The 12,910-nt window shown below is 44.6% G+C and overlaps 1 protein-coding gene across 1 annotated transcript in view; it reads right to left on the bottom strand.

Moving 5' to 3' along the window:
• Positions 1–12,910, bottom strand: part of LOC126309833 (discoidin domain-containing receptor tyrosine kinase B-like) — a 271,956-nt gene that overhangs the window by 48,363 nt on the left and 210,683 nt on the right. The window contains exons 10-11 of the mRNA XM_049992104.1: positions 7,279–7,520; positions 957–1,107 (exon numbers count right to left, since the gene is read on the bottom strand). Of these exons, the coding sequence (XP_049848061.1) occupies positions 957–1,107; positions 7,279–7,520 (393 nt within the window). The remainder of the gene's footprint in view (positions 1–956; positions 1,108–7,278; positions 7,521–12,910) is intronic.

Here is a 12,910-nt window from a genome sequence, read left to right as displayed (position 1 = left end):
TAAAATCAAAGGACTTTTTTCTTCAGTGAAACAACAATCACAGCCAATATCTATCTTGATATGTTGAAATTATTTGTTGTGCCACAAGTTGAGAACATTCCGTGCATAATTTTCCAACAAGATGTTGTGCCACCTCATTGGGGTTTTATATTAGTGCATATTTGCCTACAAAATTTGAAGGTAGATGGATCAGGCGTGTTGGATCCATCAACTGGCCTCTTCGATCGCTAGATTTCTTCCTTTCGGGTGATATCAAGGACCAGGATTACCAAAACCAGAGAACGATATGACACCATTACGTTGAAAAATTACCGACGTCATGCAATGTATCCGTCACGAGATGATGACCAATACGTTTTTGGTTTCGAACATGGCTTGGATATCCTTCGGGTAACGAAAGGAGCACACGTCGAAATTTATTAACTGTATCTGTGTGCGCTAAAACTTGGATATATTAACTGCATTTCAAGGTAAGAATATGTGCCTATGTGTCAGATTTTCTGACTGATGCTTGTTTGTAACCAGGGAAAGACTTGTGGAACAAATTGTTCAATAATACGATAACTTTGGTACCTTTTAACAATCAAGTGTTAATTTCTTACTTATGGGTCCCAACTTGACAAAAATTCTCACAATTATGTTCCGATGTTTTCAGTTTATTCTGAAGACGAGATGTAGGACTTTTCGGTAATTTTAAAACTAGTGAAGTCTTAACTGAAAATTAACATTTCTATGTTCCTTCAAGTAAGATTAAAATAAGACAAAAATACACGTGCAGTGAGCTTGAATCAAAAGGCAATGGCCGTTCATTTCATTTGTTTTAGTAGGCAAGTGATGAGTGTTGAGTCATGAAAAAAAGCAGTGCTTTCGACAGCATTAGTAGCTTTGATCTGATCCCTGAAAGGAATGCACACGATGCCGTTTAAAGGCTGGTGGAGAAGTGAAATGGGTCTTACCTGTGTGCGACGGGAGTGTATCGTAGCGGGCACAGGCGACGCCTGAGAGGCTGACATCCCCGCCGATCGTGGTGGACGGCGAGCAGGGCGCACACTCCCTTGGAACGATGGCGCCTCCCGCAGGGCCAGGCACCACGCTAAGCAGAAGGTCCTAACAACGGAAAGTACACACTCGTTCAGCTGTAGCTCCTACATAATCACATCAGCTTCTACATTATAAGAAATGAGACCTTATAGAAACCATACACACTTATGTGACCATCTTTGTAATTCATGTAATTCGTATCTCGTGCAGTGACAACAACTGTAGAAAATTGTTAAGGCTTCCGTGGCCATTTGTTTACAAACGGCCTATTGGCTTCTGTCTGGGGTTCTTCGGTCGACGTTCATCTAATGATTTTACTCATTAGATGAAAGTCGGCCGAAGAACCCGAGACAGAAACCAATAGGCAGTTTGTCAACAACTGTAGAGTTTGAGTATCTACATGACACTAATGAGTCTAAAGCTAACTAAATTGTGTCAGTGCGCTAATTTAGGACCACTTCCCAACTTCATGCATGACGTTAATACGCTAAGTGCCCAAAAGTCATTACATGTTAATAGTTAGTTTTTCCATTGCGAGCCTCCAAAACTACAATAACAGGCATTAATTCTACGAGGTAGTGGCATCGCTCTGGTGAGAGATCCATCCACGCATCTGTCAATGCTACACAACTGGTTTAGATTCTTTGGTGCTGAATTAATTGAGACTGCACTGATAACTTAAGCATCGCATATGTAGTAGACTGGGTTGTAACTGGTTGGACTGGGGAGAGAATGTGAGGGAAGAGGCGCACGTAATTATCGCGAATTCACTTAAATGCTCAAAACGCGAACTGCGTTCAATCAAAGAAAGGTGAATCGTCACAGTGTCCTGTGAAACATGGCTTTTCCATCAGGGCACCTTAATGCTATAAAGAAGTTCCGATATTCAGAAGTGCCCACATAACATGCAACTGTCTCAGTAGCTGGGAAATAATTCAACGTGAACAGAGTCCAAACCACAATTGAGCCACCTTCTACCTGAAAAGAGTCTTGTACACACATATAATACATAACTTCATGGGCTATATGACACACTCTCACGCGCAAATTAGCTCGATAAAACAAATAGGAAAGCGTGCTATTCGCCGACTCTCTCTTATGGTCAAACGCCGACAGGCCAATCGTTTATCTCTCTATGTAGATATCAGAAAGGAGACAAGAGCATGTCGTCAGATACTGACGTCTATGTCATGAATTTGTCTCCGTGTTGGAGTGAAAGAAATGGGTTCTTCTCTCCCTCTCCAAACTACTCACAGTAGAGCGACGGTCGCCACGTACAGCGCTACTGGGCTGACGTAATGTGCGTTAAATCAAACACTTTTACCCTCCCTGTGCGGCGGTTTATGGTGTTGGAAACGTTGTCGCGGAGATATTGATTAGCAACGCTAGACTCGAATTCTATAGCAATCTCCGATATGACTCATTCTAATTATCGCCTCACTTTCCAAGTCTGTCTGGTCTGCAAGAGACATGCTAGCACTCGTGCCGTACACCTCAATTAGGAGCAACATTCGTGCGTCATACATGGTATTTTATTGATATGCGACAAGATTTCTCTCAGTTTTGAATACTCATTTTATGAAGATTGCTAATCGACGCCTTAGGCGTTGTCTGTTATATTATATTCCATGCACTTTCGGTATTATTCATCATTCGAGCAAAGCAAAAAGAATTCATGTCACAGGTCTAAAGATCTCGCCTTCAGTTAGTAGATCTTTGATAACAGTTTGACTACAATGACGGAAATATTACAACACCAAGGAATGTAACATAAATGAAAGATCACATGTGTGTTTCTACATCTGAATGGTTATGTCCGCTCAGATTTCTCTCCAGTTACATGAAGGTGGCACTATTAGCGCCACTATGAGGATGTAAATAAGGTTTGCTTTAAATACACCGTGTGACTGTCGTGAGCGTTAGCTATCTTTGAGATTGGTGAGCTGATGTCAACCAAGAATGCATTAAGGGCGACAGCATTGCTCTGAGCTTGAACGAGGTGATGTACTAGGACTACGAGAAGCTGGGCGTTCCTTCTGTGGTACTGCAGAAAGGCTAGGCAGTAATGTAACCTATGGACACTATTACTGGCACAGATGTTCAAAAGAATGTACATTCGTAAGTAGTCCGGGCCCCAGACGGCCACATGACACTACTGAAAGGGAAGACCATCGTGATGGGCGTATGACTTTGGTGCATAGTACTGCATTTGCATGAGCAATTTGAGCAGCAGTTGGCACCACAATGAGACACCGTAATGACACAACGAATCAGTCGTTTACTTTATGGACAGCTCCAAGCCACACACTCTGTGGCGTGCATATCACTGGCCCCAAACCATTGCTATTTGCGACTTCAGTGATGCCTAGCAAGCGCTCATTGGAGGGCGCAATGGATACCTGTTGTATTTTCTGAAGAAAGCTGGTTCTGTCCCGGTGCCAGTGATGGTCTTGTGTTGGTTACAAGGAGGCCAGTTGAGGATTTGCAACCAACCTGTCTACGTGCTAGACACAATGACGTAAACTTGGAGCTATGGTGAGGGGTATTATTTCCTATGACAGCAGCAGCACTCTCATGGGTATCACAAGCACGCTGACTGCAAATTTGTACGTAAATCTAGCCAGTCAGCCTATTGTGGTGACATTCACGAGCAGCATTCCAGGGCCTGTTTGCCAACGGAATAACCCTCGCCCAGAGACCAGTGTTGTAACCTAACATGCTCTAAAAAGGATCGACATGTTACCTCGGTTGCTCGATCACCAGAGCTATCTCCAGTAGAATGCATATGGAACATCATCGGCCAATAATCTCGGAATCATCAACAAATAGCATTAACCGTCGCTTTACTGACCAACCAGGTGCAACATTCATGGACCCCATGGCACAAACTCACATCCGGCACGTGTACTATACAAGGCATGCACGTCTGCATTCTTGCATTCTACATTCAGCGGTTACACCGGTTATTAAAATACTAGCATTTTACATTTTCAGGGGCTTATTTCACGCTTACATTAACCTGTGACCTCACAATGATAGTCACGGAAATATGTTACCTAGACAAACGCTGTCCCGAAATTTCATTACTCTAATTATTTTTTGGTGTGTGTTGAGACTTTTTTCCGTCAGCGCGTATACCACTGTACGAAATTTTGCGTGAATTCTCATCAGTAGACCAGTACTGTCCCTAAGTGAGTCTCAATGTCAAGCAGGTGCGAAACGAAAAGTTGAAGTAAAACTTCAGGCTTACCTTTAATGGTTCCTCGATGTTACTATGTTCTGATGCTGTTATTACAGCTATTGGTACGAAAGTGAAATTCTAGTTTTGGTTCAGGTGCATCACAGATATGACCGAATAATTATGCTCTTTTCCACTTCCAATATATGCAGGGTGTTTCACAAGCGATGGTCAATATTCAGGGATATGAGAGGAATGATCATTGGAAACAAAAAACGCATACATTTAGAGCTATGTGCAATTCTAGCCTTCCATACTGTGAAACAAATCTCTTCTACAGGATGCTCTTTGTGTTGCATATTTTGGGAAGTGTTAGTATGGACGAAAACAAGGAGAAAACGTCCAGTAACCATGTGCTCTAAGATGAATACGTTAAGAGCATTGAGCACTTGTTGATCTTCGCTATTCTGAACACAAATCTTCTAATGGTAAGCGTTTTAGAGACCGTGTTTATTTGACTTTTTTGTTTCGAATGTTCTTTCCTGTCACATCGCCGAATATTGAGCAACACCTCTGAGGGAGCCTGTATAATTCGATTGAGTAAGATGCATCAAATAAGATTCTGATGCTTTAAAATCATATGCAGTCGAACGACTACAAAAGCTACATCTGTATTTTCTAATGGAGTTGGGATGTCGAAATGGTGCATACTATACACAGAGCCTCTGGGACGAACCCAAGAACATTTCAAAAACATTATACACCGGGAAAGGCTAAAATCACCCTAACTCTGTATATATACTCGTTCCAGTTCTTAACAGCCGCAATTCCTTAGAGTTAACCACAACAGTGTGCTTTATTTCAGAAACACTGACGTCACCCGTAAATTCAGCAAATCGTGATAGTTGTATCTCGTATGCCTTAGGATTTGTATAACCTTTAGTGTTGATCTTGACAATGAAGGCTTCGAGCTACAAGAATATATCAGAAGATCACTATCAGTTAATGGAAATGTTTGTTACGACTGAATGAGCTTCTGGAATTTTTCTGTCATTACCACACGTATACCATTTTTGAGGTGCTCGTGACTAAGTGTGCATCTTACAAACAATGTCTGTCACTGATTGCATAATTAACGATTTCAGAGGAAACTTTTATTGCTTCTTTCAGAATTTATTGTGATATTTAGTAATAACTTAACCCAAAAAGTAATATAGACATACAGCCAACGGAACTGATTTTTGTTGTAGTCCAAATACACTCCTGGAAATTGAAATAAGAACACTGTGAATTCATTGTCCCAGGAAGGGGAAACTTTATTGACACATTCCTGGTGTCAGATACATCACATGGTCACACTGACAGAACCACAGGCACATAGACACAGACAACAGAGCATGCACAATGTCGGCACTAGTACAGTGTATATCCACCTTTCGCAGCAATGCAGGCTGCTATTCTCCCATGGAGACGATCGTAGAGATGCTGGATGTAGTCCTGTGGAACGGCTTGCCATGCCATTTCCACCTGGCGCCTCAGTTGGACCAGCGTTCGTGCAGGACGTGCAGACCGCGTGAGACGACGCTTCATCCAGTCCCAAACATGCTCAATGGGGGACAGATCCGGAGATCTTGCTGGCCAGGGTAGTTGACTTACACCTTCTAGAGCACGTTGGGTGGCACGGGATACATGCGGACGTGCATTGTCCTGTTGGAACAGCAAGTTCCCTTGCCGGTCTAGGAATGGTAGAACGATGGGTTCGATGATGGTTTGGATGTACCATGCACTGTTCAGTGTCCCCTCGACGATCACCAGAGGTGTACGGCCAGTGTAGGAGATCGCTCCCCACACCATGATGCCGGGTGTTGGCCCTGTGTGCCTCGGTCGTATGCAGTCCTGATTGTGGCGCTCACCTGCACGGTGCCAAACACGCATACGACCATCATTGGCACCAAGGCAGAAGCGACTCTCATCGCTGAAGACCACACGTCTCCATTCGTCCCTCCATTCACGCCTGTCGCGACACCACTTGAGGCGGGCTGCACGATGTTGGGACGTGAGCGGAAGACGGCCTAACGGTGTGCGGGACCGTACCCCAGTTTCATGGAGACGGTTGCGAATGGTCCTCGCCGAAATCCCAGGAGCAACAGTGTCCCTAATTTGCTGGGAAGTGGCGGTGCGGTCCCCTATGGCACTGCGTAGGATCCTACGGTCTTGGCGTGCATCCGTGCGTCGCTGCGGTCCGGTCCGAGGTCGACGGGCACGTGCACCTTCCGCCGACCACTGGTGACAACATCGATGTACTGTGGAGACCTCACGCCCCACGTGTTGAGCAATTCGGCGGTACGTCCACCCGGCCTCCCGCATGCCCACTATACGCCCTCGCTCAAAGTCCGTCAACTGCACATACGGTTCACGTCCACGCTGTCGCGGCATGCTACCAGTGTTAAAGACTGCGATGGAGCTCCGTATGCCACGGCAAACCTGCTGACACTGACGGCGGCGGTGCACAAATGCTGCGCAGCTAGCGCCATTCGACGGCCAACACCGCGGTTCCTGGTGTGTCCGCTGTGCCGTGCGTGTGATCATTGCTTGTACAGCCCTCTCGCAGTGTCCGGAGCAAGTATGGTGGGTCTGACACACCGGTGTCAATGTGTTCTTTTTTCCATTTCCAGGAGTGTATGTCTGCTGTCAACAGCTTCCTTCATAACAGCTACGAGCAGAAACTCAGTCATAATGGAGAAATAACTGCAATTTTATGAACAGGGTTTTGAGAAGGTTACAGCACCAGATAAATAATATGCGAGCGATTAATCATACAGAAACGTCCAAAACTTATTATCGCTAAAGTTCTGAAACTGAAGTGACGTTTAGGAAAGAAGTAATAAATTGGGAAATCACTTCTATCATAAAAACGTCATGCTTTTATTCTGTATGTAATCAAAAATTATTTTGTTAACAATTAATTTTTGTATTTTTTATTATGTCTGATTAGTTTCCCTCCCTATAATCCTATTAGAATCATCCGACCGAAAAAAAGTAACGCGTTCCGAACTGACCTTCATGTTGAGGGTGACTCCGCTGAAGGGGTTCCTGAGCAGCGTGGGGGAGGAGCCGGCCTGCATCTTGTGCCTCCTGCTGAGCGCCAGGATCACCACGAAGACGACGAGCAGCAGCAGCATGACCGCCGTCAGCACGCCGATCACCACCTCCACGCTGCCTCCCTCCTCACTGGTCTCCTCGCGTGCGTCTTTCATATTGGCGTCTACGGGTATCTCGTTCACGTTCACCGTCGCAGGAACTGTGTAAAAAGTTTTAAGTAGAACTTTCGAGATGGCAAAACTATTGATGGTCAGACTTACGTAACAAAACAATGACGAAAAACGGATGGCCTGATAAGTTCTGGAATAAATGGAAGGAGAATGTAAGAAACAAAAGAATTATGATGTGATGAGTTTTCTTCACTTCCTCCCCCTTCTTCGGTTGAAACGTACTCTTGTCCATCGTTTATCATATCTGTTTTGCTTCCTAAGATCTAAACTAGGCGGTTCACGCTAAAAGTACACGAAGTGATGATTTACAGCAAAATAACTACCATCTTCGTTTCTGTACCTTCGTATCTGCGTAAGAATTAGGATTACAGCAGACATGTTTTATTTTAAAGCGCACAGAAATGTTTCGATTAACTTTGGCCTTATAACTATTTAGACTTATACAGGCTACGCGATGTAATTTGGACACCGTCACGTTCAAGGTATCGAAATGGTGTGTGACGTCATAAGCGAGTGACTGCGTGTGAGATCGCTCTGTAAGTTTTTTTATATATTTTCAGGTTTCAGATGCATATTTTCACGGATTTTGTGATAATATTCAATTAATTTATTAGTGGTTTCTTCATTCACCTCTGACTTTCTTCTGTTGTGGCCTGATATTTGTGAGTGTTTCGTATCGAGCAACGTAACCTCTTACCTGTGTTTACATTCCGTGCTGACCAGTTGCAGCTGTAGCGGCGGATCGAAAGCTAAGTACTAATTAATTGCTTGTGTATAGTGGTTTATTTAGTAACTTTAGTAGTCTTCAACCGGTGTTTTTTGTGTTTTCTGGTGAAATAATTTCAGAAGAAACTTTTGGGAACTGTTTTCAGCTTCCTTACTGTCTAATTAGACGTTTGATTCTCTTTCTGTATTAGTCTTTTGTTATATTCACATTTGTTGTTTATTAATACTGTTAATAACAGTAGTTACTTCCCTTGTAGAGTAAGTTTGTGATTATTGTAGTCAGTTTTTTAGCATCTTCTTATTGTAGTTGCGGAACATAGAAAAAGTAAAATTTTACCATGAGTGAGAAGTGTGGGCTTTGCCGTAGGTTCGTGAGTAGTGGATTGCAGTGTGAGACTTGTTCGAAGTATTTTCACTGCTGGGAATGCAGTGAGGAAGCCTTTGGGCATTCTGGTGGGATCCTCTCCTGGAACTGCAGTTTATGTAGCAAGAGAAAGTTGATAGAGGAGCAGGAGCGTAAGATCTGTGCCCTTCAGGTGCAGTTGAAAAGCGCACAGGAGGAGCTAGAAAGGATGAGGAGGGAGAAGAGGTTTGGGGAATGGGTGCTGGCTGTTGGCAGGATATCTGCTAGGAGAAGAAGATTTTCAGATAGTTTTACTATTGATGTTTTCAATATGTATGACCAACTGTCAGAGTCTAGTGGAGAGGAATCTCTAGTAGCTGTAGATGTAGGAAGTATGCAGCAGACCTCAGTAGTTACGGTATCTACAACGGTTGCAAAGTCGAAGAGGAAGAAGAAGGTTCTGCTGTTAGGTAGTTCTCATGCAGAGGTGTAGGCCAGCAGTTGCAGGAAGTGCTGGGGAGTGAGTACCAGGTCACCAGCATTGTGAAGCCTAATGCAGGATTGGCTCAGGTGACTGTTAACATATGGGGTCGTGTAGGGATTTTACTAAAGAGGATCAGGTAGTGACAGTGGGTGGGGCTGGTAATAGTACTGATAGGGATGGGGAGTATGATATAGATCGTGACCAGGAAAAGATAGCCACTCAGACTGGCAACACGAATCTGCATATCGTGGAACTCTTTCAGCGTCACGATCGGCCTCATCTTAATACAGCCGTCAGGCGTAATAACATGAGACTTAGGGGTGCGCTGATGACAGAAAGCAGGGGTCACATTGCAGTGGTGACGGTGGAGTCTATCAGCAGGACAGGTTTCACTAGACATAGCCTGCACCTCAACAGGTATGGGAAGGGGAGGTTAGCAAAGCTTATAGGTGACAGCATAGGTGGGGGTGGTGGAATCACTCATCGCAAAATCTCTGCAGTAGTGGGAGTTAGAGCTGCACCTTTTTTAGATTGAAGTCAGCTGATAGGTATTCCTGCTTAAGAGAAGTCTCTCTATCAAAGGAATCACTTTTGACAAAGCTTAGGTATCCGAGTAATCAGGGAATTAGTATATTTTATCAAAATATACATGGTATTAGAGATAAAGTTAGTGAATTGCTTATAGATGTTAACTCTGAAATTATTGGTATATCTGAACACTTCTTAAATAAGGAGATAATTCAGAGGCTTCATTTAGCAGGATACAGGTTGGCTGGCAGCTTTTCTAGGAGCTCTTTGCGGTGTGGGGGAGTAGCCATGTATGTGAAAAACGGCATCCCATTTGAGTCAATTGATGTTTCAAAGTACTGCACTTAAAAGGCGCTTGAATGTTGTGCAGGTGTGGTTAAATTTAAAGGAGCTAAACTTCTAACTGTTGTTATTTATAGATCCCCAGACTAAGATTCCCAACTGGGAATCATATAGCGCTCTCAGAAAGAAGTGTTCCGAGACTGTTACCTGAAATGCTCCTCCATGATACTGACAAGAGGGTGATTGAGTTAATATTTAAATCACTAAAGACCAAAGACTCTCATGGATATGACGGGGTATCTAGCAGAATGCGGAAGTATTGTTCTATGTATGTTAGCCCAGTACTTAGCCGTATCTGTAACTTTTCCTTTAGGAGTGGTCGATTTCCTAACCTATTAAAGTACTCGGTAGTGAAGCCAGAGATAAGACAGGGCTAATATTGACAATTATAGACCTATTTCTATGCCATCGGTGTTTGCTAAAGTTATCGAGAAGGTTGCATATACAAGGTTACTGGAGCACTTAAATTCGCATAATTTGCTGTCAAATGTTCAGTTTGGTTTTAGAAATGGTTTAACAACTGAAAATGCTATATTCTCTTTTCTCTGTGAGGTTTTGGACGGATTAAATAAAAGGTTGCGAACGCTAGGTGTTTCCTTTGATTTAACGAAGGCTTTTGACTGTGTTGACCACATAATATTACTGCAGAAGTTGGACGATTATGGAATAAGGGGAGTAGCTTACAGTTGGTTCGCCTCTTACTTTAAGAACAGAAAGTAGAAGGTAATTCTCCGCAATATTGAGAGTGGTAGTGATGTTCAGTCCCAATGGGGCACTGTTAAGTGGGGCGTTCCCCAAGGGTCGGTGCTGGGGCCAATGCTGTTTCTCGTTTATATACACTCCTGGAAATGGAAAAAAGAACACATTGACACCGGTGTGTCAGACCCACCATACTTGCTCCGGACACTGCGAGAGGGCTGTACAAGCAATGATCACACGCACGGCACAGCGGACACACCAGGAACCGCGGTGTTGGCCATCGAATGGCGCTAGCTGCGCAGCATTTGTGCACCGCCGCCGTCAGTGTCAGCCAGTTTGCCGTGGCATACGGAGCTCCATCGCAGTCTTTAACACTGGTAGCATGCCGCGACATCTTGGACGTGAACCGTGTGTGTAGTTGACAGACTTTGAGCGAGGGCGTATAGTGGGCATGCGGGAGGCCGGTCGGACGTACCGCCGAATTGCTCAACACGTGGGGCGTGAGGTCTCCACAGTACATCGATGTTGTCGCCAGTGGTCGGCGGAAGGTGCACGTGCCCGTCGACCTGGGACCGGATCGCAGCGACGCACGGATGCACGCCAAGACCGTAGGATCCTACGCAGTGCCGTAGGGGACCGCACCACCACTTCCCAGCAAATTAGGGACACTATTGCACCTGGGATATCGGCGAGGACCATTCGCAACCGTCTCCATGAAGCTGGGCTACGGTCCCGCACACCATTAGGCCGTCTTCCGCTCACGCCCCAACATCGTGCAGCCCGCCTCCAGTGGTGTCGCGACAGGCGTGAATGGAGGGACGAATGGAGACGTGTGGTCTTCAGCGATGAGAGTCGCTTCTGCCTTGGTGCCAATGATGGTCGTATGCGTGTTTGGCACCGTGCAGGTGAGCGCCACAATCAGGACTGCATACGACCGAGGCACACAGGGCCAACACCCGGCATCATGGTGTGGGGAGCCATCTCCTACACTGGCCATACACCTCTGGTGATCGTCGAGGGGACACTGAATAGTGCACGGTACATCCAAACCGTCATCGAACCCATCGTTCTACCATTCCTAGACCGGCAAGGGAAGTTGCTGTTCCAACAGGACAATACACGTCCGCATGTATTCCGTGCCAGCCAACGTGTTCTAGAAGGTGTAAGTCAACTACCCTGGCCAGCAATATCTCCGGATATGTCCCCCATTGAGCATGTTTGGGACTGGATGAAGCGTCGTCTCACGCGGTCTGGACGTCCAGCACGAACGCTGGTCCAATTGAGGCGCCAGGTGGAAATGGCATGGCAAGCCTTTCCACAGGACTACATCCAGCATCTCTACGATCGTCTCCATGGGAGAATAGCAGCCTGCATTGCTGCGAAAGGTGGATATACACTGTACTAGTGCCGACATTGTGCATGATCTGTTGCCTGTGTCTATGTGCCTGTGGTTCTGTCAGTGTGATCATGTGATGTATCTGACCCCAGGAATGTGTCAATAAAGTTTCCCCTTCCTGGGTCAATGAATTCACGGTGTTCTTATTTCAATTTCCAGGAGTGTAAATGATATGCCTTCTAGTATTACAGGTGATTCAAAAATATTTCTGTTTGCTGATGACACCAGTTTGGTAGTGAAGGATCTTCCGTGTAATATTGAAACAGTATCAAATAATGTAGTTCATGAAAAAAGTTCGTGGCTTGTGGAAAATAATTTGATGCTAAATCACAGTAAGACTCAGTTTTTACAGTTTCTAACTCACAATTCAACAAGAACCGATATTTGGATCGGACAGAATGGGCGTATTATAAGCGAGACGGAACGGTTCAAGTTCCTAGGCGTTCGGATAGATATTAAGCTGTTGAGAAAAGCCCATGTCCAGGATCTTGTTCAGAAACTAAATGCTGCTTTATTGACCATTAGAGCAGTATCTGAAATAAGTGACACTTCAACATGAAAAGTAGTTTACTTCGCATATTTTCATATGCTTATGTCGTATGGTATTATTTATTGGGGTAATTCTTCGGATTGAAAAAGGGTATTTTTGGCTAAAAAACGTGCTGTTCGAGCTATATGTGGTGTAAGTTCGAGAACCTCTTGTTGACCCCTATTCAATAGTCTGGGAATTCTGACATTACCCTCACAGTATATATTTTCTTTAATGTCGTTTGTTGTTAGCAATATTAGCCTATTCCCAAGAGTTAGCATCTTTCACTCAGTTAATACGAGGCAGAAATCCAATCTGCATGTGGAATGCACTTCCTTGACTCTTGTGCAGAAAGGAGTGGAGTATTCTGCT

Source organism: Schistocerca gregaria, chromosome 1, assembly GCF_023897955.1.
Source record: "Schistocerca gregaria isolate iqSchGreg1 chromosome 1, iqSchGreg1.2, whole genome shotgun sequence".
Classification (NCBI taxonomy): domain Eukaryota; kingdom Metazoa; phylum Arthropoda; class Insecta; order Orthoptera; family Acrididae; genus Schistocerca; species Schistocerca gregaria.
The sequence above is the reverse complement of the archived record's forward strand: the minus strand, read 5'-3'. Positions and strand labels throughout refer to the sequence as shown.